General features: G+C 37.4%; 1 protein-coding gene across 2 annotated transcripts; it reads right to left on the reverse strand.

Annotated features, from left to right (window-relative positions):
* Positions 1 to 540: 540 nt before the first annotated feature.
* cables2a (Cdk5 and Abl enzyme substrate 2a) lies at positions 541 to 21,061 on the reverse strand. 2 transcript variants are annotated; one of them, XM_049486380.1, is made up of 9 exons: positions 18,966 to 21,061; positions 14,947 to 15,036; positions 10,756 to 10,833; positions 9,257 to 9,356; positions 8,934 to 9,102; positions 6,914 to 7,011; positions 6,475 to 6,581; positions 5,535 to 5,739; positions 541 to 4,459 (listed from the first exon to the last, which is right to left on the reverse strand). In XM_049486380.1, the coding sequence occupies exons 1-9, from the start codon at positions 19,505 to 19,507 to the stop codon at positions 4,319 to 4,321; spliced, it is 1,530 nt and encodes a 509-aa protein (XP_049342337.1). In that variant the 5' UTR covers positions 19,508 to 21,061; the 3' UTR covers positions 541 to 4,318. The 2 variants fall into 2 exon arrangements, with proteins under 2 accessions (XP_049342337.1, XP_049342338.1); XM_049486381.1 differs by lacking the exon at positions 10,756 to 10,833.
* Positions 21,062 to 22,541: the final 1,480 nt, after the last annotated feature.

The following is a 22,541-nucleotide window of genomic DNA, read 5'->3' on the forward strand; positions in this document are numbered from 1 at the left end:
TTATCTAACTTTTAGAGATTTTTTAAAACATGCTTTCACCATGGTGTTTTTTTTCCTTACCAATTTTCTTGTTGTGCTTTTGCTTTTTCATACGTCTTGTCATCTTTTCTTCTGTCTTTTGTCCTCGTGTAATCTCTAACACTGAAGTGTTACTAAAGCCTGACTTTATATATTAGACCACGTGATCTGTCATCATAATGTCTAATGTGCTTTTGTATAATTATGTGCCATATCATGTATATTAAAGCAGCCTAATATGTGTGTCAGCATAATATGTGGTTAAAAATATACTTTCATAATTAAACATCTCTTAATAGTAGATCAGTTATAGATCCAGAGCGGCGGCAGGGTTAGGATCTGAATTATGGTATGTCTGTTAATGGCCTCTGCCAAACCCCCTTTTTTTTTGCTCTTAAAGAAACCAGTTTCTTGTAGGAACTAAAAAAAACCTGAAGCACCTTCCTATTCTGCAATGGAGAAATGGGTTATAATAAGTAATATGTGATCACTGAAATAAATTAATACATTCCACTCAGTTGCAACAGTTAAAAATATATATTTATAAAGATTCTTCTATCAGAAAGAGAAAAGTTACAAGACTTCACATCCACACATCACAAAACATTACACTGTGTCATCGCAAATAGACTAAACTACCTCTTCAGTTCGTACCAATTCATGAACCTTTCGTACACAACATGGAGAAAGAGAGAGAGATGTTCACAAGAAGAGTGTATACAGCTCTCTACTTTCTCACTGTGCTGCATCTCATAGAACATCCTTCACAGTGCATGTTCAATCTCAGACCAGTAGTTATACGGTATGACTGAAATGTCCTAGATATCTGACCATCGTGGAGTGCAGAGTCCAGAGTCTGTACACTGATATGAAGACTCGCGGTATGGCAGCAAAATGATCAATGTAATAAACAAGGCACTTAATGCTGCAGTATAAACAGTGTGTACTCGGAGGATCTATGGTAAAATAAATAGGTAAATTCTGAATGACTTCACAACAAATGGAGCTTAAAATGCTTTTCTTTCAGATGAAAAACTGTACAAACATGTATAAAGAGTGCTAGAACATCAGTCAGTCACGCTCCCTGAGGGAAAAATAAAATAAAAATAGGACAATCATCACAGTCAGTTCCTGCTTCCAAATTCACCACTAGAGGGCTGTGCAGCTCAAAACAGTAAAACATAGTGAATATTCTGTAATTCTGTAATATTAAAACTGTTGGTTCACAGCTAAATGCATATTGAAAAAAAAACTGTACCACAGAAATTACACAAATCAAGCACAAAATTATGACCACCTTAGGAGCACTTGTGTTCTATTTCTCTGCATACTTTATCATCCTCCTCCATTCTCCCTGCCTCTTCATTGGCCAGGACCCCACAGGATAAACCACCACAGAGCAGCTATTATTTGGGAGGTGGGTCATTCATTCTCAGCACTGCAGTGACGCTGACATGGTGCTGGTATGTGTGGATCAGACGCAGCAGTGCTGCTGGAGTTTTTAAACACCTCAATGTCACAGTAGTCATGAAACATATGCATGACTACTGAATACTGTAATTATAAAGCTTTAATATAGCTAGAGAAAGAAGGTGGTGGTCATAATGTTATGCTTGATCAACGTACATCACAGTCATCCACAGGACTGAGCTACCATGGTACTGTCAAGCTACAATATCAAGGCTATCTGAAGGTCCAAATAAGAACGAGCAAGATTATGTACCTCTTACAGTAAATAGGCAGGACACACACACACACACAAACACACACACACACACACACACACACACAAACACACTAACATTAAATTATACTCACATCATCATCAATACAACACAACAGAGACTGGAGCACTGAGGGGGCAGTTTCCCTCTATTACTGAACACACTGTACACACAGTATAGTGAATTTAGGTCTATTTTTCTTTGTTTTAAGCCAGTCAGTGTTTAGACTAACCACTCTGCCCCTATTATTCAATGGCAAGTATGTACATGTACACACACACAACACACACAAACGCACACACACAGGACATTGCAGTGTCCACAAAACATTCAATCATGCAATTCTCACAGATTCCGAGAAATAAATACTGGAAGTTCCATCCCATATAAGATTCCTTTGTGCATTACAGTTACATCATATAATGTGCATTAAAATCACCTCAGCACAAATATAGCTACTATTGCTAACCTGTCTGTAATGCCACTCCTGTGGAAATAAATGTGCCAAAAATGCCAAAAAAATTGAGTCTACTGGGACCCCTTAAATTAGTATCTGTATTAGGCTGATAGAAAATAACGCAACATATAAAAACGTAAAAATATCACAGTTATACTACAAAATAAATAGTGGATGCCTTCCATTTACAACAGCTCAATGTTTGCAGAACCATTCTGGCTGAGAGTATAAGAAAGTAGAGCTGTAACTTTTTTTGGGAGGGTAGCATGGTCATATCAGGATGATATTGTCAGAAATTATAAAAAAATAAAATACAATAAAAATAAAAAATAACTTAACAGGAAAGAAAAAACTAAAATACTTACTAAATGGGATAAAAAAAGAAAATTAAAACCAGCATAGCTAGCATAAAATAGCATGTGTACTACACAGTATATTAAATAGTCGATAGCTGTAATTTAAAATAGCACAGACATCTGTGTCTGGGAATCCAAGAGAGCATAACTGGCTTCGCTCTCTGTGGGTGAGCAGACAGGCCCTCCCACTCCCATCATGCTAGATCACAAGGTCATGTAGCGCCAGTTGGCGCTGCCCTCTAAACTGCATGAACTGGCACTCTAATATAAATAAATGTGCCAATAATTTAACAGAACAAACAACAAAAAAGCATCAGGCTGGAAGACAGAAGAAAAAAATTAAAAATATCATCCAATCCTGTAAAAAAGAATTAAGAGACCACTTCAGTTTCTGAATCAGTTTCTCTGATTTTGCTATTTATAGGTATATGTCTGAGTAAAATGAACATTGTTGTTTTATAACATGTTCATATTTATAACGTTCAGAAATCAATATTTGATGGAATAACCCTGTTTTTAATCACAGTTTTCATGCAGCTTGGCATCATGTTCTTCTCCACCAGTCTTGCACACTGCTTTTGGATAACGTTATGCCACTCCTGATGCCAAAATTTAAGCAGTTCAGCTTGGTTTGATGGCTTGTGATCATCCATCTTCCTCTTGATTATGTTCCAGAGGTTTTTTAATTTGGTAAAATCAAAGAAACTCAGTAATGGAGTAATTCAAGAAAAAATAAATAAATAGTGGATGGCTTCAGTAAATATTCTTAAACACTAATTCCCAGTGATGCCACAGACATCTATGGCTGGTAATCCAAGGGAACATGAAAAGCGTCACATCTTCTCTGCAGGTGGCTGGACTGGTCCTACTCTCATGTTGCCATATGCTAGCTAACAAGGCATCAGTTAGTGGCAGTTACTGGAAGCTCAAAAAGATACAGAAACCCTGTAGAAGTAGGGGAAGATTCAGCTACCAGATATCTTTCTCTTATCCTATCTCTATTTCTATCTTCTTCACAAGCCACAACTGGTTCTTCTGTGGCATCTTTCCACAGAACTCTTTTTGGCACTTTTATTTTTGAAGAGTGTGGAATAAAAAAAAAAAATTCTCGAAATTACATAAACTAGTTTGGCTCTCATAACAGGTCACTGCACAATCACAGTCTAGTCTGATGAAGTCAAGAGGTGAAAACAGGACCGGGAGTGTATGGAAAAGAAAACAGAACGGCACAAATAACGCGCCTGGTAAATGTCATCTCTAACATAGAGTGATTTGCTGGATTTGATTCAGAATGCCACACATTCCTCACAGCGAGGACCTGAACCGAAAAAGAGTTACACCACCTCCAGTTATGAACAACATACAATCAGTCTTCATTCACAATGCCTGCAGTAATATATCTGTATGATATATAAATACAGTAAGAGATAAATAACATGGCACATTAAGAAAAATGCTCATTGCTTTAAAAAGTCAGAATTAAAATTCAGAGTAAAAAAAAAAAAAAGTATGTTAAAAATACAGTTTGATAAACTGCACTCTTTGTGATTTAGCACAGTATGTCAACCTCTAAACTAACGGTCACACCAAACAAAACTGGGTTTGTCAGTTATGAGGGTTGTTGAGTAACACGGAAGACTGAAGGTGCTTTAGGACTCATGACTTATAAAACTGCAGGCCACCGTAGACTGTTCTCCAGTCCGAGTCCTCAAATACACAAAACAGCCTGCAGCTCCCTTGGAGGGAATGGCCTTTCTCTGGACCTACACCTGCTGCACCAGCCTGCGGTAGTGTGGCATGACCTTGCTGTCCGGGAGGTACAGTGCCATCTCTAAAGCAACCAGAACAGGAAACTCCAGAGGAATCAGCTCCCGTCGACTTATTCGAAAACGCTCCTCCAGCTTCTGCTCAGGAAGAAAAAAAGAGAAGATAACAATTAATACATCAAATATAGAGAAACCTTAAAAAAACCACTAGAAAAATAATAGTTACAAATCTTCGAAATGTCCATTTCACAAAAAAATAAAAACAAATGTACCTTCAATTGAAGGTTATTTAGAAATAATTTAGAGACTACTTCAGTTTCTGAATCAGTTTCTCTGATTTTCATATATGTTTTCATCAATATTTGGTGGAATAACCCTGGTTTTTAATCACAGTTCTTGGCATGTTCTCCTCCAGCAGTCTTACACACTACTTTTGTTTAACTTTATGCCACTCCTGGTGCAAGCAGTTCAGCTTGGTCTGATGGCTTGTGATCATCCATCTTCCTCTAGATGATATTCCCGAGTGGATTTCAATTAGCTAAAATCAAAGAAATATTTTTAAGTGGTTTCTTTTTTTTTCTTTTTTACAGAGCTCTATTCTGACAATACTTCTATACAGAAACTAAAAGACTGTGTGTGTGTGTATTTGCACATTTGCTATTGTTTTCAACTTAAAGGAACTGAATTTATTTATTAGGAGGGCTGTACACAAAATTATAGACATATTCTGTAGTATATATTAAACATGTTATCTCTGCCACAGGGAATCCTCTTAATTCTCATTTCTGCATTTGAAAATACCAGCTGTGGTATATGGATCAATAGGAATGATCTGAAAAAGTCAGTTTAAATGAATCATGCAAATGAAAGTACAATGCTCCATTAAAAGTATTTCTCCAATAAAAGATATTATTGCCTTTTTGTTGTTGCTTTGCTGTCACTGTATCTGTTTACTCACAGTCGTGTTCAAGTTATTACATTACAATCCTCTTAACTAATTTAATGGTTAGAATGTAGCTACAGTATTAGAACACCAGATCACTGTTGGTCAACCGTTTATGCATCTGACAGTAAAGATATGAAGACACAAGAGGAACACAAGACTACATTTTCTTTTTTTATGCTAAACATGTAAATCTTGATGCTAATTAATCGGGATGTCCGCAATATCTAGTAATAGGTTAGTATATTCACTTGGACCAGTGCCACTCACATCTATCAGCTGTTTGACCTCCAGCTTCTTAAGGTCACTGCTGATCTTGGCAGCCAGCAGGACGCAGACAGCAGACACGAGCTTTCTGTTGTGCTTGTTCAGCCGACCCTGCAGAACCAGCTTCTCAAAGTACACATAGGCCATCGCTATGGTAACCGGCTGCAGACCACACTCCTCGCTCACAGCACGCATCTCCCTTTTCAAACTGTGAGAGAAATATGTTAAACACATGGAGGTTTAAGGTTAGAAACCATAAACAGTATGGTTTCTGTTATATATTCTGTATATGTTTCCAATGCATCAGTACTTTTACTAAGTTAAATAAATATGACAATATATATATATATATATATATATATATATATATATATATATATATATATATATATATATATATATATATATTTAAAACAAAAATTACAGCCCTGTTTCCTTAAAACATCTTCTAATCTCTCCTCCTAATCTGAGTTTAATAGAATTATTTCTAGCTCTCATTATATCAACACCTTGTTTGGTAAATTGGTAAATTTGGTAAATCAGGTGAGCTGCCGATGGAACTGAACATATACACATGCTGGCTGAGGAGCATCCAGGAGAAATCTGGAACTACACTACACTTTGTTCTTCAGCTTGGCTCACAGGATATAACATACTTAGTTAAAAATAAGAATGTCTTGTTACGTTTTACTGTATGCATGTTTATTTGCATCTGTTTAAATCATTTGATTTTTTGGTGCTTTTTTCAGGTAAAAACACTCATATTGCTGAGATAAATGGATTAGTGTAATTTGCTTTGGTGCCTTAAACTTTTGCACAGTACTGTATATAACATTTTTCAAGTGAAGATTAAAATTAATATAATTGAATGCGTTAAACGAGACAAAGATGTGCTATTTACACAGATGTATTATGCATAAATAACCAAAGCAAGACTTCATACCTTCTAATCTTGCTCAAGGTCAGCTTTATATGGGGAAACTTTTCTTTGAATGTCTCATTCATGTCCTTCTTCAGGTCAGACGGTTTCACATATTCAATAACAGTTGTCTGGAAGACACAAGAAAGCATTTATTTTACTGGGGCCTTTAAAGAGCACAGGATTTCACGTTTATTGGCACTGCAAGACTAAAAATACAGCCCCTTTCCAGTCTGCAATGCCTCACACTATCAGTAAGATCATTACTGCAGTGCACTGAGTCACAGCAGGGTGCTTTATAACTTTCAGCCTCCAGCCTTTATCTACTTTTTCCTGGTCTTGTGATCTACAGCTGATGTGGTCATAAACAGAGTTTGCTAAAGGTCTGCAGAGAGCTTGATAAGGTACTGTTATATTACGGTTTGGAAAAGCTTTTAAGAGACTGTTAAGTTAGGACACGTACCACGTAGGAGGCAAAGATTAGGACCCTTTTGTGCTTTCCACAAGGCCACTGGGGGTCACTCAGTAGATTGGGGTCATAATCCGTCAGCTCTTCAACACCTGGGAAAAGTGCACAGAAATTAAGTTGTAAATTTAAAAATGTGGTAAAATTGATAAGACAAACCAGTGTAATACACTTTGTTTCAACTACAATATAGGTCAGTTTTCTGGATGTAGATTAGGCCTAGTTGTATGCTGCCTTTAAGTCCTCAGAAATTCCTACTTACGAGGTTGGAGATCGCAAATATGACTTGACATGTTTTTTGGTCGGGTGGAAATGGACGCCATTAGGAAAATCCTTTTGTTTATATTTTTTGTCTATTATCATAAAAAACAGGAGGGTTATTTGCCCTAAGACAATCATTAGGTGAGTGACGTTTTTATCCCATTAGAACCGTGAATAATATCAGACTTTTAATTTTTTTACACATATTGCTAGTGATTGTATAAGTTAGTTAATAGCAACCTGCAATTTTTTACGTGTTGTAGCAATTGATTAGCTTTTTTTTATTTTTTATCGTTTACTATAGGAGCAGGATTCATACTGGCAGATGCCATGACCTCTTGTTACTGACATGCTCCCAACTGGGAAAGTTGGGGCTTATCTAAAATTCCGAGTTTCCACTGGTAAAAACTGTTTTGTGGTGGTGTTCATGACTTGAAGGCAGCAGTAGACTACATTTTCCTTTCAATTAAAAACCTCTATTCAAAATGCTGTGCAGTCCAAGACTAGGTTTAATCCCTGTCTGGGAATCTGCCTCTACTTTTGCCTAATTGTTTGTGGACACCCCTTATAATGACTGCATTCAGCTACATTCACCCATTGCTGATACTGATGTGCAAAAGCACACATACACACAATTTTTGTAGCCCCTAGGCCTGCCACGAAAATTATGTTAGGGACAAATCGAATGATAAATTAAAATGTTGATACATTTTTGACAACCTCAATAGATTGTGGAAATGTAGTTGCTCTGATGTTGCTAGTAATGGGATTCGCTATGGTATCTATGTGTGTTGCTGTGGTGCTGCCAGGAGGTTAGTATGATCTCCCAGGTGATTGCTATGGTTTGCTAAGTTTGCCAAACAGTTGCTGTGGTATCCCAGGTGCTTCTAATGTAGTTCCTAGGCTGTTGCTATGTGGTTGCTCCGGTGTTTCTAGTTGGTTGCTAAGTGGTGGATAAGAGTTTGGGAGCGAAGCGTTTGCTAGGAAGTTGCTATGGTATCCAAAGGTGGTTATTATAGTGCCACAGGTGGTTTCTGTAGTACTGGATCATCATTTAAATGTAAAAGACTTGTATAAAACTTCCACACCCAATTCATTCATATGGGGGAAAAAAAATCAATTGCTGCATCTAAACTAAATATTTTATAGCTATATACAACACAACTTCCGCCTCACAGCAAGACGGCCTGGGTTCGATTCCCGGCTGGGGCGTCCCGGGTCTTTCTGTGTGGAGTTTGCACGTTCTCCCCGTGTCTGCGTGGGTTTCCTCCGGGTTCTCCGGTTTCCTCCCACAGTCCAAAGACGGCACGTTCAGGCTAATTGGAACTTGATTGAAATTGCCCCTTAGGTGTGAGTGTGTGAGTGAATGTGTCTGTGTGTCTGTCTGTGTCTGTCTGCCCTGCGATGGATTGGCGGCCTGTCCAGGGTGTATCCTGCCTTCCGCCCGATGCCTGCTGGGATAGGCTCCAGCCCCCCCCCCGCGACCCTTCACGGATACAGCGGTTGACATTGAGATGAGATGAGATGAGATATACAACACAAGCGTAAACAATAAAGAGTTTAAATATCTTTATATATATACATATATATATATATATATACATAAAGGTGTGAAGAGAAATGCAGCAAAAATCAGTCAGAAAATTATGAAAAATATAAATTGGACAACAGTACAGTTGCTTTAGCAAAATTATATAGATTGATATTTTAGTTATAAGGCCCTATCTTGTGTGCTTTCAAAATTTGAGCAACATACCAGACTCTTGTAAGATGGCCGTGCTGAGACGAGACGGAGTGAAGTTCTTCTGGCCGTTTATCCAGTTTCGGGGCATGGGCGTCTGCATTGTGCTTGCTTCCTGTGGCGCATTGCTTTTTTGTCTGACTAGGGCATTAGTAGGGAGAAGGAACCGTGCATACGATACTGTCTGTAATAGACAAACAAACATGCATACATCAGGAATGCATGTGAGATATGTACACAGAAAGACAATTATGCTAAATAAAAAAAGAATGTATCTAGGAATACATGGTGGGAACGTAAATAAAGGCACATGATCCATCTGCAACTCCCCTTCTTACCTTTCCAAAAGCCCCCAGCTCCACGCCCTCCAGTGCAGGAGCCATATCAGCCGCTCCCCCTGACGGATGCCTCTGTCTCTGGGCCTCCAGTTTTGAGTCACTGCGAAAGACGGGTAGCTAATCGGTTAGTCATCTCTACTGAATAATACACTCTGTGGTCAACTGTTGTTGCTTATATCAGTTCAGATGCTGAGATAGAGAGAGGGTTACTAAATAAGGCACTGCTGCTGTTTATTTGAAATAAGAGTCACTGGTGAAGCCTGTTGGTGCACCAGCTGTTCAGGCTGATCTCGTGCTGATCACTTGCTCAGACTGCTTGTTTATCCATACACCAGTGAGGGCTGCCGTTTGTAAACAAGCTGTTCTAAAGAAGCTGAATGTTAAAGAAAGCCTGTGGGGTTTTGAGAAGGTACTGAGTTATTAGAGACGCAGTAAGGCACTACAGGTATACAAAGCATTTGGATTATTCTACTGTATGAATAAGATGGGAATGGAGAATATGGATTGAAGGTGGACAAATCAATGCTTATTCTGATTTCATTAAAATTAGTATTTGATTTAGTATATCTGAACTCAATCTGATTATAAACATATATAAGCCTTTCAAGCAACTAAAACTAAAACAGAAACAGAAACTACAGTTAAACAAGTGCAAAGAAGTTAACAATTTTTGACAATACATTTGATATTGATCCCATGATTTATTGATTTTTTGTACATTAAACACCTTAAAGAATATTCTAGTACACTTTGTCAAACATATCAGATTTCATTAAAAAAAATATATAAGTAAGTATATTTTTATGTATTTGATATACAGTGGAACCAGTGGGCACTTTTCTGGATCTTTTCTGGATGCACCATTCCAACAAGACAGTGCTCATCCACATGCCAATGCCATCTCAAGAGCTTGCCTTGAGGACACAGATGTGACGTAATGGCCGTCCACATCTCCAGACCTATCTGCAACTGCAAATATTGGATGATATTGGACGTGCAATCTACAATCCACCTCTATTGCAGGATTATTGCAGGACACCATTAGGAACTCCTGGCCTATTGTGTTACACATAAATTATACACCATTTCTGTAAGCGTAGCTCAATCAGTTTAGCATATATGAGTCTAAATTTTTAATCATGCATTGTACTGGTAATCTTTATCTTTCTTATAAATTGCATCGCAATCAGACACTACATTCTGTGTAAAACTATGTTTTTTGATGATGAGTGCACAGTATATAGTAGGACATTATTAGTCAACAAAGCTTACTCCTCCATTAATCATATCAGAATATACCTCGTCCTCAACACATCATGGGATCAATATCAGATTTACCAGTTGAGTGTGCTCTGCCCCCCACCATAAAACGTATTCCTACGACAGAGATCTCAGGATTAACAGCAGCCTATGGGACTATTGATTTGTCCACCCCTGCTGGGTGTTTTTAATGTTATGTAATGAAAGATGTTGTGTGGCTGTCTGCAGGAGCTCAGTACCTGATGTGAAAGCTCTCTCCATAGGGCAGTACAGAGAAAGCAGCACACAGAGACCGCTTAGCACAGATCAGTACAATCCTGCAGAACACAGACACACAGCACGTACACAGAAGAGACAGCGTCAGTCCTTTGATACACTACCCAGTAACACACATACTTGAGTTACTATACCTGTATATACTAATGCTGCATTTCAACTGAACTCGAATCGAATTTTCCTACTTGGAAAGCCATGAGAACCTCACCCAGCCAGATTTTAGAATCCAAAATGGCTGCACTGCAAACAAACAGTTTTAAAAGCAGTAGCACCAAATAGTTTATTATCACTTTATTCTTTTTTTGTGTCATTAAATCAGATGTACACACAGTACTTTCCAACGTCCCATCATGTTCAAATGTAACAATGATAACTTGTGACATTAAACGTGACATATTTTGTCTGAATTCACTATAAAACACAAGTAAATGATTGTCAAACTATTTGTGATGAACTTCCAAGTGTTTAGCTAACACTTGTTTAATTTTTATTTTAAATGGTGTACAATTATGTTAATGTTTCACTGTTTATCACAGTCAATTTGAGCTTTACATCATTCCCAGCTCCAAGATCTGACTTCTAAGTTAAATGGAATGCAGCATTAACTCTAAGCTAATTATTAAAAGACATGAGACATGTTAGGTGTCCAAAATAGGGGTGGGCAACATGGTTTAAAAAAAAAAATAAATCTTGATATTTAAAAATATTTTCATGATACACAATATTTTCTGCTATGTTTGAACTGCAGACAAAATGTATTAGTAGAGGCAGATTCGTGCCTCAGATTCATTAATAAAGCTCTTTATAATGAAATTTGCAGTTGGTCAGTACTCTTTAAACATATATTATAGTTTTAAACAGTGGTATTACAAAGAGTCTTACAGTAGCAATATGTTTTTTTTAATGCAATAAATTAGTCATATTCCCCACCTCTAGTCCTTTAGATGGACCACACTATTTGAAATGGGATTTGAATTTGTGTTGCAGCTGTCTCTCACTTTTTATGTTAATATAGTAGTTAACTGATTTCATGTTATGTAAATATTAGGTAGATTTTCTGTTTAATTACCAATAATCACAGTTTGGTCCATTACAGATAAAACTGGGTAATAGAATGCACTCAAAATCTGTCTATTGTGTGCTCATTTGAATAAAAAAAAAGACAGTACAAAAGTACAACCTGGCCCAATATTTGGTTCTGGAGATATGAGGGGCCAACATGTAATGAAAGCTTAGCAGGAGGAAGATATTGCTTGTTTATTTCATTACATTTTGAGTGTCATGTTTGTCCATTTTAAAGATACCAGAATATCAGTATCAGGAACCACACAAGCCAGATTAACTAAGATTATCTAACCACTTGTGATGGTGTGATGCAAGTGTGTACAGATTAAGGCATGCAATTTGCACAATGCTGAACTGGTGCCTACAAATGCCTTTACTTGTTAGCCTCTTAAATCCAGAACAAATCTTAAGGCAAGAAGGTCCACTCTTATACTCTATTATTTTACACCCTTTCTTTATTCTTAACAGTTAAAATGTACCTTAAAAATGAATATACTGTATGTAAATAAGCACTGTTATTTTTGGCTGCCCTGTGTTGTGGTACATTTAAAAGGCAGAGCTGAGCTGAAATGTGTGTTCTTGGATGGGACTTAACTTAGGTTGACAGATATAGGGTTAATGTAGAAGATTTTCACAGTATAATAACCAGATCAAAATGCATGTGTGCATGCATTTAATTTAATTCAGTTTAATTTAGTTGTAGTGGTTGTGCTGGTGGGGGAGGATAAGAGCTCCACTGGTGGAGCTGCCATTTTCAGAGAGAACCATTGCTCCAGTCATTTCATGCACTGTCCCTGTTCTAAAAGGAACTATGACCTCACTCTGTTACCCTTCCCCTAATGACACTACAATATAACTAGCTAATATATATTTATTAACAACAATAAAACATTATATTGTACTTACTCTTACATATATAGCATTTGCTTGATTCTGACCTCCATTTGAATCATATTAGACAGATGGGTGAACAACATTAAGAGTCTTGCCAAGGACGCTTACTGGTGCAGTGCAGTGTAGTGTAGTGTGCTTGCCTAGACATGAAGTCAACTCTATTCTGCCATTGTAAAGGTGATCTTACTATCACTAGTGTAAATCAACCACTAATGCTAGTTAATATGTTAATGGACATGAGCGAACAAGGTTAAACATTTCAGGCAGACTGTAAAACATAAATAAATAAATAAATAAAATACTGTCAGGCCATCTGCTCTTTTTGAGCCCAGAAAGAGTATCAACACACACACAGCACTACCACAACACACACACAATACAGCATCACACTACATCTGGTGTGAGCCCTCCAGACCTATAAATTTTGCTTAGTACAGTGGTCAACACATCAAGCTCCATGTCAAACACTGCATATAAATGACCTGACTGCGAGATGTTGTCATGGTGAGAAATCTGGCTCACGCTGCAGATTCAGCCAAGCAATACTGTCCTTCCAAAACCATAAGAAATTCCAACTTGCAACACAAAAGTCACAATAATCTTTGATCTGCAGAGCCCTGAAGACTTACATAACCTTTAAACTACTGTAGAACTGACTCAGAATGAATAAATCAGCGTGACCAGCTAATCTCTGAATAAATTCACTAATAAAAAAGCTGGATTACACCAATGAGAATAGTCTAAATCCAACTCTTGCGAAAAAAAAAGCCAAACTAAACATTTCTTTGTGTTTGTTTCTTGAGACAATGTAGGGTACATGCTTCTCTGACAGGTTGCTTAGAGGCATGAACAATAGCATGCCCAGCAGTTCAGCAGCTAGTGACAGACTGTGTTGGATGAGGATGAAGGGCACACATTGCACTCTGCTGATGTCATGGGGCTGAGGATATGAATGAGAAAATCAACAATGTCGAGTTTATGCTTGGCAGTGTGTCCAGGCCTAATGACAATAGGATTTGACAGTCAATCTTTTGCAAGCAAATAATACCAAAGGATCAGAGCAGATTAGGTTTAAATATTACAACAGAAGCTGTGACGTGTAAACTGTGGATAAAAGGTAAAAAGTGAGGAAGCATTAAGTTTAAAAAAAAAAAAATTAAAGCTTGATTACTCCATTAAATGCAGCATTATATAAGAATTGGAACTCCTGGGCTGCCCTCACAGTTGGGAAGTGCAATTCAAGCTTTGCGCCACTAAAAGTGGAGGAAGCATTAGAACATGTGGAGGGCATAACATAAAATAACAGGATTTTATAAAGATTTACACAGCAGCATTACACAGTTCCCACAAGTGTTGTCTTTTCCACTTCACACCCAGAGTTACACTTTGCTGAATGGTAAGAGTCACAATTCTCCCTATTATATGTTTGTAGAGCATCAATATAATTCTAAAGCTGTTACTTTAAGATAGAAAATCTACATGAATTTGCTACAAATAATCAGTTAAATTTACCTGATTCATGAATCAACTAATTGAAATATTGTTTTTAAAACACCTGTATTTATTACTATACACTCTCTCTTAACACAACAAACAGCCCAATTAAACAATTTTCTCATTGTACTTTTTATGCTTTTATCTATGCCTGTATTTGAAATATATCTTTTTAAATTTTCTTAGTATTTTATTAGTTCCTCTTTATTATTGTACAGTCTAATCTTACCATTTAGTGCATTAATTGTCATAATAGTCTGTACATTACAGATATATCACTGAAAGTAAAAAAAATTCTACAGGTTCTATATTGCACGTGTCTAGAGAAGGAAAGAAACGATATGTTAGGTGTTATAGTCTTCATCAGGTCAACAGAATCAGCTATATTATTCTGTAAATCAGTAGATTAGTATGAAAAAGATGTAAACAGCATCGGCAGCAATAATGCGAAAATAATAGTGCTTCTATGGTGGAGTTCTATTTTCAGGAGATCCTTTATGCAACTTTTCCTTTTTATGATTTTCCTTCATGTCAGAATTATAATTGTGTATAGAAGCACTGAGCCTGTCTACTGTGACAATTCAGCTTCGTCAGAGCAGTCGAATATAATAATAAAAAGCTTCAAATATCCTATGTGTCATAGGCAGACTCATGCTGCTCTCAGTTGGCTAACTCCCACTGTCTCACACTTGCTGACTCACCTGCTGCCTCGGGTGTCATACTGCCTCATGTTCTTGATGAAATGCACCTTCTTGGCCCGAGGCCCTGGAGACCCTGACTGGTTACGCGTTCTGCAACAAAACAGTGAAGACAAGTCGTACAGGAAATGAATAGATGTGTGAAGCAATGAATCATCGAAACCATGCTTTAATCTCTATTCAAAAATAGTCTGATAAGTAATACATTTCTCACTAAATCAGATAATTTTTTGGTTACATTTCTGGTTCCTTTTTATATATTCTTTGCAAAATATATACACAATATTCACTGTCTATATAGTTTTAAAGAGTATATAAATCTCTCTCTCCCTCACTCACAAACACTTTAAATGTTAAATTTGCCTGTGCACAGCTTGATTTTCATGGCAAATTCTGTCAAATGAATGAATGAATGATTTCTTGAACGAATTTTCAGCACTGTTAAAAGGAAATCTTGTATATCTGCAAATTCAGAATTTAGTACTATTTACTGTAATTACTGTCCTATCCCCTGGCCGCAACACAAACCAGTGTCTAACAGTAGACGGGGTATTTTCCTACTAAAGTTCTGTAGTCTTTCCTACAAATATACCTTTACTCATTCCAGCCAATTACGGCAATAAAACGTTCGTTTCAAAAAGGTTCTGATGACTATGCTTTAAAATCTTTCTTTTTAAGTTTTCTTTTTCTGTATTAAGCCAAATTTTGATCAAGTTACGTTCAGTCTCCTGTTTTGCAGATGTTCTTACACTGGCCAGACATGAATGTTTGTATTAACTAATCATCGTTACATGTTGGTGCTGATGAGTTTTGTGTGGCTGGTATCACTGAAGGGGAATATGATCCACTCTGAGACGTAACATGAGTTCCAGTCCAGACCAGCAAGCTCCTCTCAGACCTTATATAAGGACATGATAATCTCTCCTTCTGAATGAAGTACCGAGGCAGATAGAATGAGTTAGGAGATTAACAGATGGGAACATGGGGCCAGGCTTAACCTTATAGAAGGCTTGATTTACTGAAGATGTAGTGGACCTCTAATCCATGTCCATTGATCTAATACACTAGGCCCTCTCACCCCTGTGACCCCTGGAACTAATCATTTTACTTCAAAACTGAATAGCTTGCATAACGTTGCTTACTTATCCATCATTAAACTGTGGCAAAATAGAAATGTTCCATTTAAAAAACATAAAATTACATTTAATCAAGTCATAGAACCCACTACTACACTATACAAAAACTTGGAAAATGGAGGGAAACCTGGCCAAATGTTTTATAACTGTGAACACCCAAGCAAGTAAAATGTGGTCTACAATATGATAATCTGTTAATACTTTAAGTAAGACTATTTCCCCCCACTGCTTTTAGGCTTGCAGTTTAAAATAACAAAGCAGAAAAGAACCCAAAGCAAAGGTTTGGGCACAGAGCGAGGTCAGTACTTTGTAACATTGTCTACACCAAGAATCACATGTTTTTTGTAATATTTTTTATTTCTTGTTTGGATGACTTTTGTCTGATCATTTACAAATATATTTTAACTCCCTGCCTACAAAGAGTTTTTCTTGACATCAATTGTTTTCATTTTTAGAGTGCTAGGCAACTTCTTAAAGGAGTCCACAGACATCTCTCCTCAATATGTGCGCTTGCATCCTCATGTTCTTTGCCCGGCATCATCTTCCACTGCACAAATTGCATTCCAATACTTGAGAACACATTTACCAAGAACAGTTAAAGAGTTCCAAGAGGTTTGCATTGCCCACGAAACAGAGGAGGGATTACTTGGTGAACTGCCGACAAAACGGAACTGAAATATCCAGCATTTACTGTAAATTCAGGACTGTTGTAATGGCAGAAGACACTTAAATACAGTTAGGGGCACTGTAATTCTGATATCAATATAAACATGTATTACATCATGCACTGAGGGATTCAGGCTATGGAAGCTGTATACTGTATGTGTGTTGAACATCATACAAATCTTACTGAAACATTCTCTAAACCTTTTCTTTGATATATATTATTAATTAAATATTGTCCAGCCCTAACTTTAGCAAAGTTTTTAAGTTCTCATATTCTAAACGGTTCTTCTTTGAGAAAAAAAGAGGTAGTAAAGCTGCTACAAACAATGATTGTTCAATCTATTATACTGTTAGGCTTGTATATTCTCCTTTCACAAGCCTTGTCAGCTTGTGCAATAGCAAGTATGTAGCACATCTCCATAGGTTCCCCTGTCATTGTGTTTTGACAAGTTCATTCTTGCAAAGCAACTTGTCATGAACCCTCTTCCAAAAACACAAGTCAGTTCTTTACATTCTTGCTACTGAGAAACATTCTATGTGTACTGACTGTTACTGGCCATACTTTAATGACTTTTATAGCTCTAACAAGCTCTTATCTCTCCTTTATTAGTTTAATAAAATGCAAATTTTGTAATACTTAATGAGACTGCAATTTTAAAAGATTTTTTTTTCTAACTCTATATTTTTGGAAATCAGTAAATCATGTACTTCAAAGTATCAAATTGTATCAAGCAAGGCCAGTCTGTTTCATACAGCTGTACATACTGTATAAGCTCCAATAATGAATAGACCAATACACTTAAAACTAATCCAGATAGTGAAATTATGTTGAATCAATGTTTATTTCTTTCCATGTTTTATGCAACTGAAACAACATTAATCTTGGATGCCAAAATTGATTTTTTAGTGCATGTAACACATTATGGTTTAATATGTACTGTGTGTAACTGTTTCCTTACATTAAATATGTATACCTTGTTTGTACTCTGTAGTATATACAGGGACATTTAAATAATACATCTTATTATTATCACAATAACTAACTATTATTCTTATGTGTGGGACGCACTTTTCGTCTAAAAAAGGCTTTGGGAATGTATAAGACTGCCAAACATTCAAAGACTTTAAATATACCTTGATTTAATGTCAGAAGTTTCACACTAAGTGATGCTTATTAGGTTTAATTAAATAAAGGTTGTTCAACCTTAAAATAAGTAATACAACAAAAAAAACATGTATTCAATGTTATTTACTATCATGGCAAGGAATACATACTCAGTAAATACTGTAATATTGTTCTGGAAAAAAATAAGAGACCACTTAAAAATTATGAGTTTCTTTGATTTTACCAAATTAAAAACCTCTGGAATATAATCAAGAGGAAGACTGATGGAGGAGAACACGCCAAGATTCATAAAAAACTGTGATTAAAAAACAGGGTTATTCACCAAATATTGATTTCTGATCTCTTAAAACCTTATGAATATGAACTTGTTCTCTTTGCATGATTTGAGGCCTGAAAGCTCAGCATCTTTTTGTTATTTCAGACATTTATCTGCAAATAAATGCTCTAAAGGACAATATTTTTATTTGGAATTTGGGAGAAATGTTGTTTGTAATTTACAGAATACAACAACAATGTTTATTTTACCTAAACATGCCTATAAATAGCTAAATTAGATAAACTGATCCATAAAGTCTCTTAGTTATTACAGAAATAAAGTTATATATAAATCATCTAAGGCGAAAATGAAAGCTAGACTATATGAAGACCCGGAAGTTTACATTCTCACTATTGAAGAGATTAACTAACGTTCAAGAAAAGCAAACTAATCTTAAAAACTCAGAGATTTTAATTGTTTTCACTATTTTAAGTCACAAACAGCTTGCCAGACACTTCATTACACACACCTGAATGGCCGTTGCTTCAGAAAACATGTAATATTAAGCGATTTTTAAGAGAAAACGTAGTTAATATCAATAATGTGAGCACAGAAAAAGCTCTGAGTCTGGGACTTTACAGATAAAGGGGTTCGTATAAAGGTTTAATATGACATTTTTAAATAATATTCCGCTTCTGTAGTGAATGAGGTGGATTATTTTACTGAGTTAAACCGTCAGTTAAGCCGCACCAGCTCTATTTGTGTGTGGTCAGCCGGGTCATAAACCTGTAAACCAAAGAAACATCTAATTAAATCATAGAGAAAAGCTAAAACTCACCGCTGCCGGAGGTCCAGATGTGCGGGGTTGTAACTGGAGGGCACGGCGGGTGATTTACTGGAGGTTAAATTGGGATTCTGGGGTCCAGAGACGGGAGACAGGGGGAATCCCTGAGACGACGACAAAGGATCCGAAAACACGTCGCTGCTGCCCTGGTTAAACACCAGTGCCGTGGTGGGGAGCAGGGCCGGGGGAAAGGTGGTAGTCCTCGGTAAACCAGCAGCAACAGCAGCGTTAACCGTAGAGACCCCGCTGATGGGAGCTGACAGCTGGCTGAAGGCTCCGTAACTGCCCGCTGTATACAGCAGCGGAGGAGCCGCCGTCGGTGCGCCGGCCTCCACGCACTGCTGCCCGGGTTCTCTGAGACCAGCAGTTCCATTGCTGAGGGCTAACACTGGCCGTCCGTCCAAAGATATGTTGTTAAGAAACAACAGGGCCGCCTGTCTCCGCCGCGAATCCTTACTTTTCCGCAGCTCTTTGTGCGCTGGCTTGCTTGTACTACCACTGGCACCTGCATGAGGACCGCAAGCAGCGGCCGCCATTCTCCGAATGACTCGGTGGCAGTTTGGATCTCCGTTGACTGAGGGAGAACCTAGCCACGCCCAGGACGCAGCTCATTGGTTGGGTTTTTGAAATTATTCATGAGAACCAACGCTCGCCGAAAGCGGATTGGCTGTTTTATTCTTTACTCTCGTAACAATAGTATTAATATTCATACGAATAGGAGGGAACGTGTAATCTCAGATTACACATTAAATTAGAGGTCTATGTTTAGATTAAATACATTAATAAATTTTAGTGGTGTAGTAATCGTTTAAAAAAAATAATCAAATTATTCACAATAGAATTATGTGATTAATCACTAAGCTTTTGATAATGGTTTTTTTTAATGTGAATAAAAGAATCAGGGTTAGAAACACTTATTTTTTATTATTGGACTCAATCCCTTAAAAGCAATTCTCTGTGACTAAATCATAGATCAACTCATGAATATTTTTTTTAAATGCTGGTACTGAACTGTATTTTAGGGAAGGTGACAAAAATAATAGTGTATTGTGGAATAAACTTGGCAGACTAGATTTTTTTTACTGTATTGAAATGCTAAGATGTTTAAGTTTAACTGCTTACTAGCTTTATTGGAGAAAATAAACGCGGGTGTAGCTCCATATTCCACCTTCAACATTAAAAAAAAGGAAACCATCAATGATGTATGTGCAAACTTCAGCATAAATTAAAGATAATCTACCTTCTGAACTCAACAGTAAAGCCTGCTGTATTATACCGCTAAATAAAACAGCTAATGCATCTGTTTTGTCACATGATTAATTTGCATAAAAAAAACAATATATATAAAAAAATCAATATATAAGGTTCCAGATGAACGACATGTGTTAACGTGGTAAATGTTAACATCCCTAATAAACAGTCATATTGCAAAATCATAACACCATTGTTTTCCACACTCACTTTCCATTTTATCAGCTCCACTGATCACATACAACACTTTGTAGTATAATTACAGACCATAGTCCTTCTATATCTAACATCCTTTTATATCCCTATAGCTGTACATGCTTAAATTGTTTGAAACTTAACACTTAGAAGTTGCCCAGTACCTACAGAGGAGGATGGGATCCTCTTACTGAGTCTTGGTTCATCTCAAGGTTTCTTCCTTAATTTGCTTATCTCAGGTGAGCATTAGCTTGTCTATCTCTGAGTAATGTTCATTTTCATTCATTCCCATGTCTTGAAATCTCATAATGACAGTGTTTCATAATCTGTTGATCCATTTCAATAATTATTTTCCCTGGTAATGAATCTGTTATTGTTCTTTTAAGTACTGGCTTTGTTGCAGAATTTGGCAGTCTGGCAATCTGGTCTTTTAGAATGCATGCTGTTTTTTTCATTTGTTGCTCTTTAACCCTTTAGAAACCCACCAGACACTGAATGCCATGTAGTAACCTTTGGATGGTAGCTGAAAAATAATGTTTGTATCAATAATGTTATTAATCACGTATATGTCAGCAAAACGCTAATGTAAACAGTGCATCAATTTCCCAGGCCCAGGATCAATATAGTTATTGTGCGTCAATTGCAAGAAAAATGCAGGGAGCAAAACCAACCATTATATATGGCCTTTATAGATCTCACCAAAGCCTTTGATTTGGTGCACCGGCAAGCTCTTTGGTTGGTTCTGGCAAAGTTTGGCTGCCCTGAAAAATACATCCGGGTTCTGAGACTATTACATGATAATATGTCTGCCATGGTACTCAGTGACAGTGGAGATGAATCCGAAACCTTCAGGGTTGACAAGGGAGTCAAACAGGGATGTGTTATCGCACCAACATTATTCTCCATCTTTGTCGCTGCTATCCTTTATCTTATAAGCGAGAACCTGCCTCAGGGTGTAAAAATTGTGTATAGAACTGAAGGTCAACTCTTCAATATCAACCGATTTAGAGCTAAAGGACGAACTTCCACTGTGTCCATCATGGAGCTTCAGTATGCGGATGACAACGCCCTTGTAGCCCTCTCAGAAGAAAATCTACAGGGCACATTGTCTGTCTTCGCTAAAGCATACAAACAGCTTGGCCTAGCCATAAACATAAGGAAAACCCAAATCCTTTATCAACCCTCACCCAAAAGCAGCTGGCCTGTCCTGCCCCCGAATATAGCTATCAACAACACCAGACTAGAAAATGTGGACCAATTTCAATATCTTGGTAGCTTCCTGTCATCGAAGGCTGATATTGATGATGAAATAGACTTCCGTCTCAGCTGTGCAAGTAGGGCTTTCTCAAGACTAAGGAAAAGAGTCTTTGAGAATCGCGACCTCCAATCAAAAACCAAAATATTGGTCTATAAAGCAGTGGTGCTACCTACCCTCCTGTATGCGTCAGAAGCCTGGACCACATACAGTAGGCACTTAAAAGCACTTGAGACATATCATCAAAGATGTCTCCGTAAAATACTGAGGATTCGATGGGAGGACCGATGCACTAACACCAGCGTTTTGGAGGAGGCACATATCTCCACCATCACTGCCACCATTGCTCAAAACCAACTCAGGTGGGTTGGGCATGTTATTCGCATGCCTGACTCTCGCCTCCCAAAACAAGTTCTCTATTCTCAGCTAGCTGAAGGGAAACGGAACCCTGGAGGCCAGAAAAAGAGATTTAAGGACAACATCAAAACCAATCTAAAAAATTGCCACATAGAACTCAAATCTTGGGAAGACACTGCAAAAGACAGGGTGAGCTGGAGAAATCTTGTACAAAAGGGTGCTGCACTGTATAACGATGACCTCTGCCAGGCTGCACAAGTCAAACACAGACTTAGAAAAGAGAGAGCAACATCCAAGCAGGCCAGACCCAAACCTACTACTGCTACTTTCCCTTGTCCATATTGTACAAGAATAATTGGGTCCAGAATCGGCCTCTACGCCCATCTGAAGACCCACAAGGATTAAGAAGGAGGATAGTCATACTCGATTACGAGTGACCGCCGATGATGATGATGATAGTCTGCCTCAGTGTGGATGCACAATGTTAGGCACATCCTATAATAAGTAGTTAC

Source organism: Astyanax mexicanus, chromosome 13 (assembly GCF_023375975.1).
Source record: "Astyanax mexicanus isolate ESR-SI-001 chromosome 13, AstMex3_surface, whole genome shotgun sequence".
Classification (NCBI taxonomy): domain Eukaryota; kingdom Metazoa; phylum Chordata; class Actinopteri; order Characiformes; family Acestrorhamphidae; genus Astyanax; species Astyanax mexicanus.

Excerpts from the sequence above, each read along its gene's own strand:
- cables2a (XM_049486380.1), bottom strand. The coding sequence starts at position 19,507 with ATGGCGGCCGCTGCTTGCGGTCCTCATGCAGGTGCCAGTGGTAGTACA. Across the intron at positions 15,037-18,965 it reads CATCTGGACCTCCGGCAGCG|AACGCGTAACCAGTCAGGGT; the intron begins GTGAGTTTTAGC and ends GTTTTGTTGCAG. Across the intron at positions 9,103-9,256 it reads AGCTGGGGGCTTTTGGAAAG|ACAGTATCGTATGCACGGTT; the intron begins GTAAGAAGGGGA and ends TGTCTATTACAG.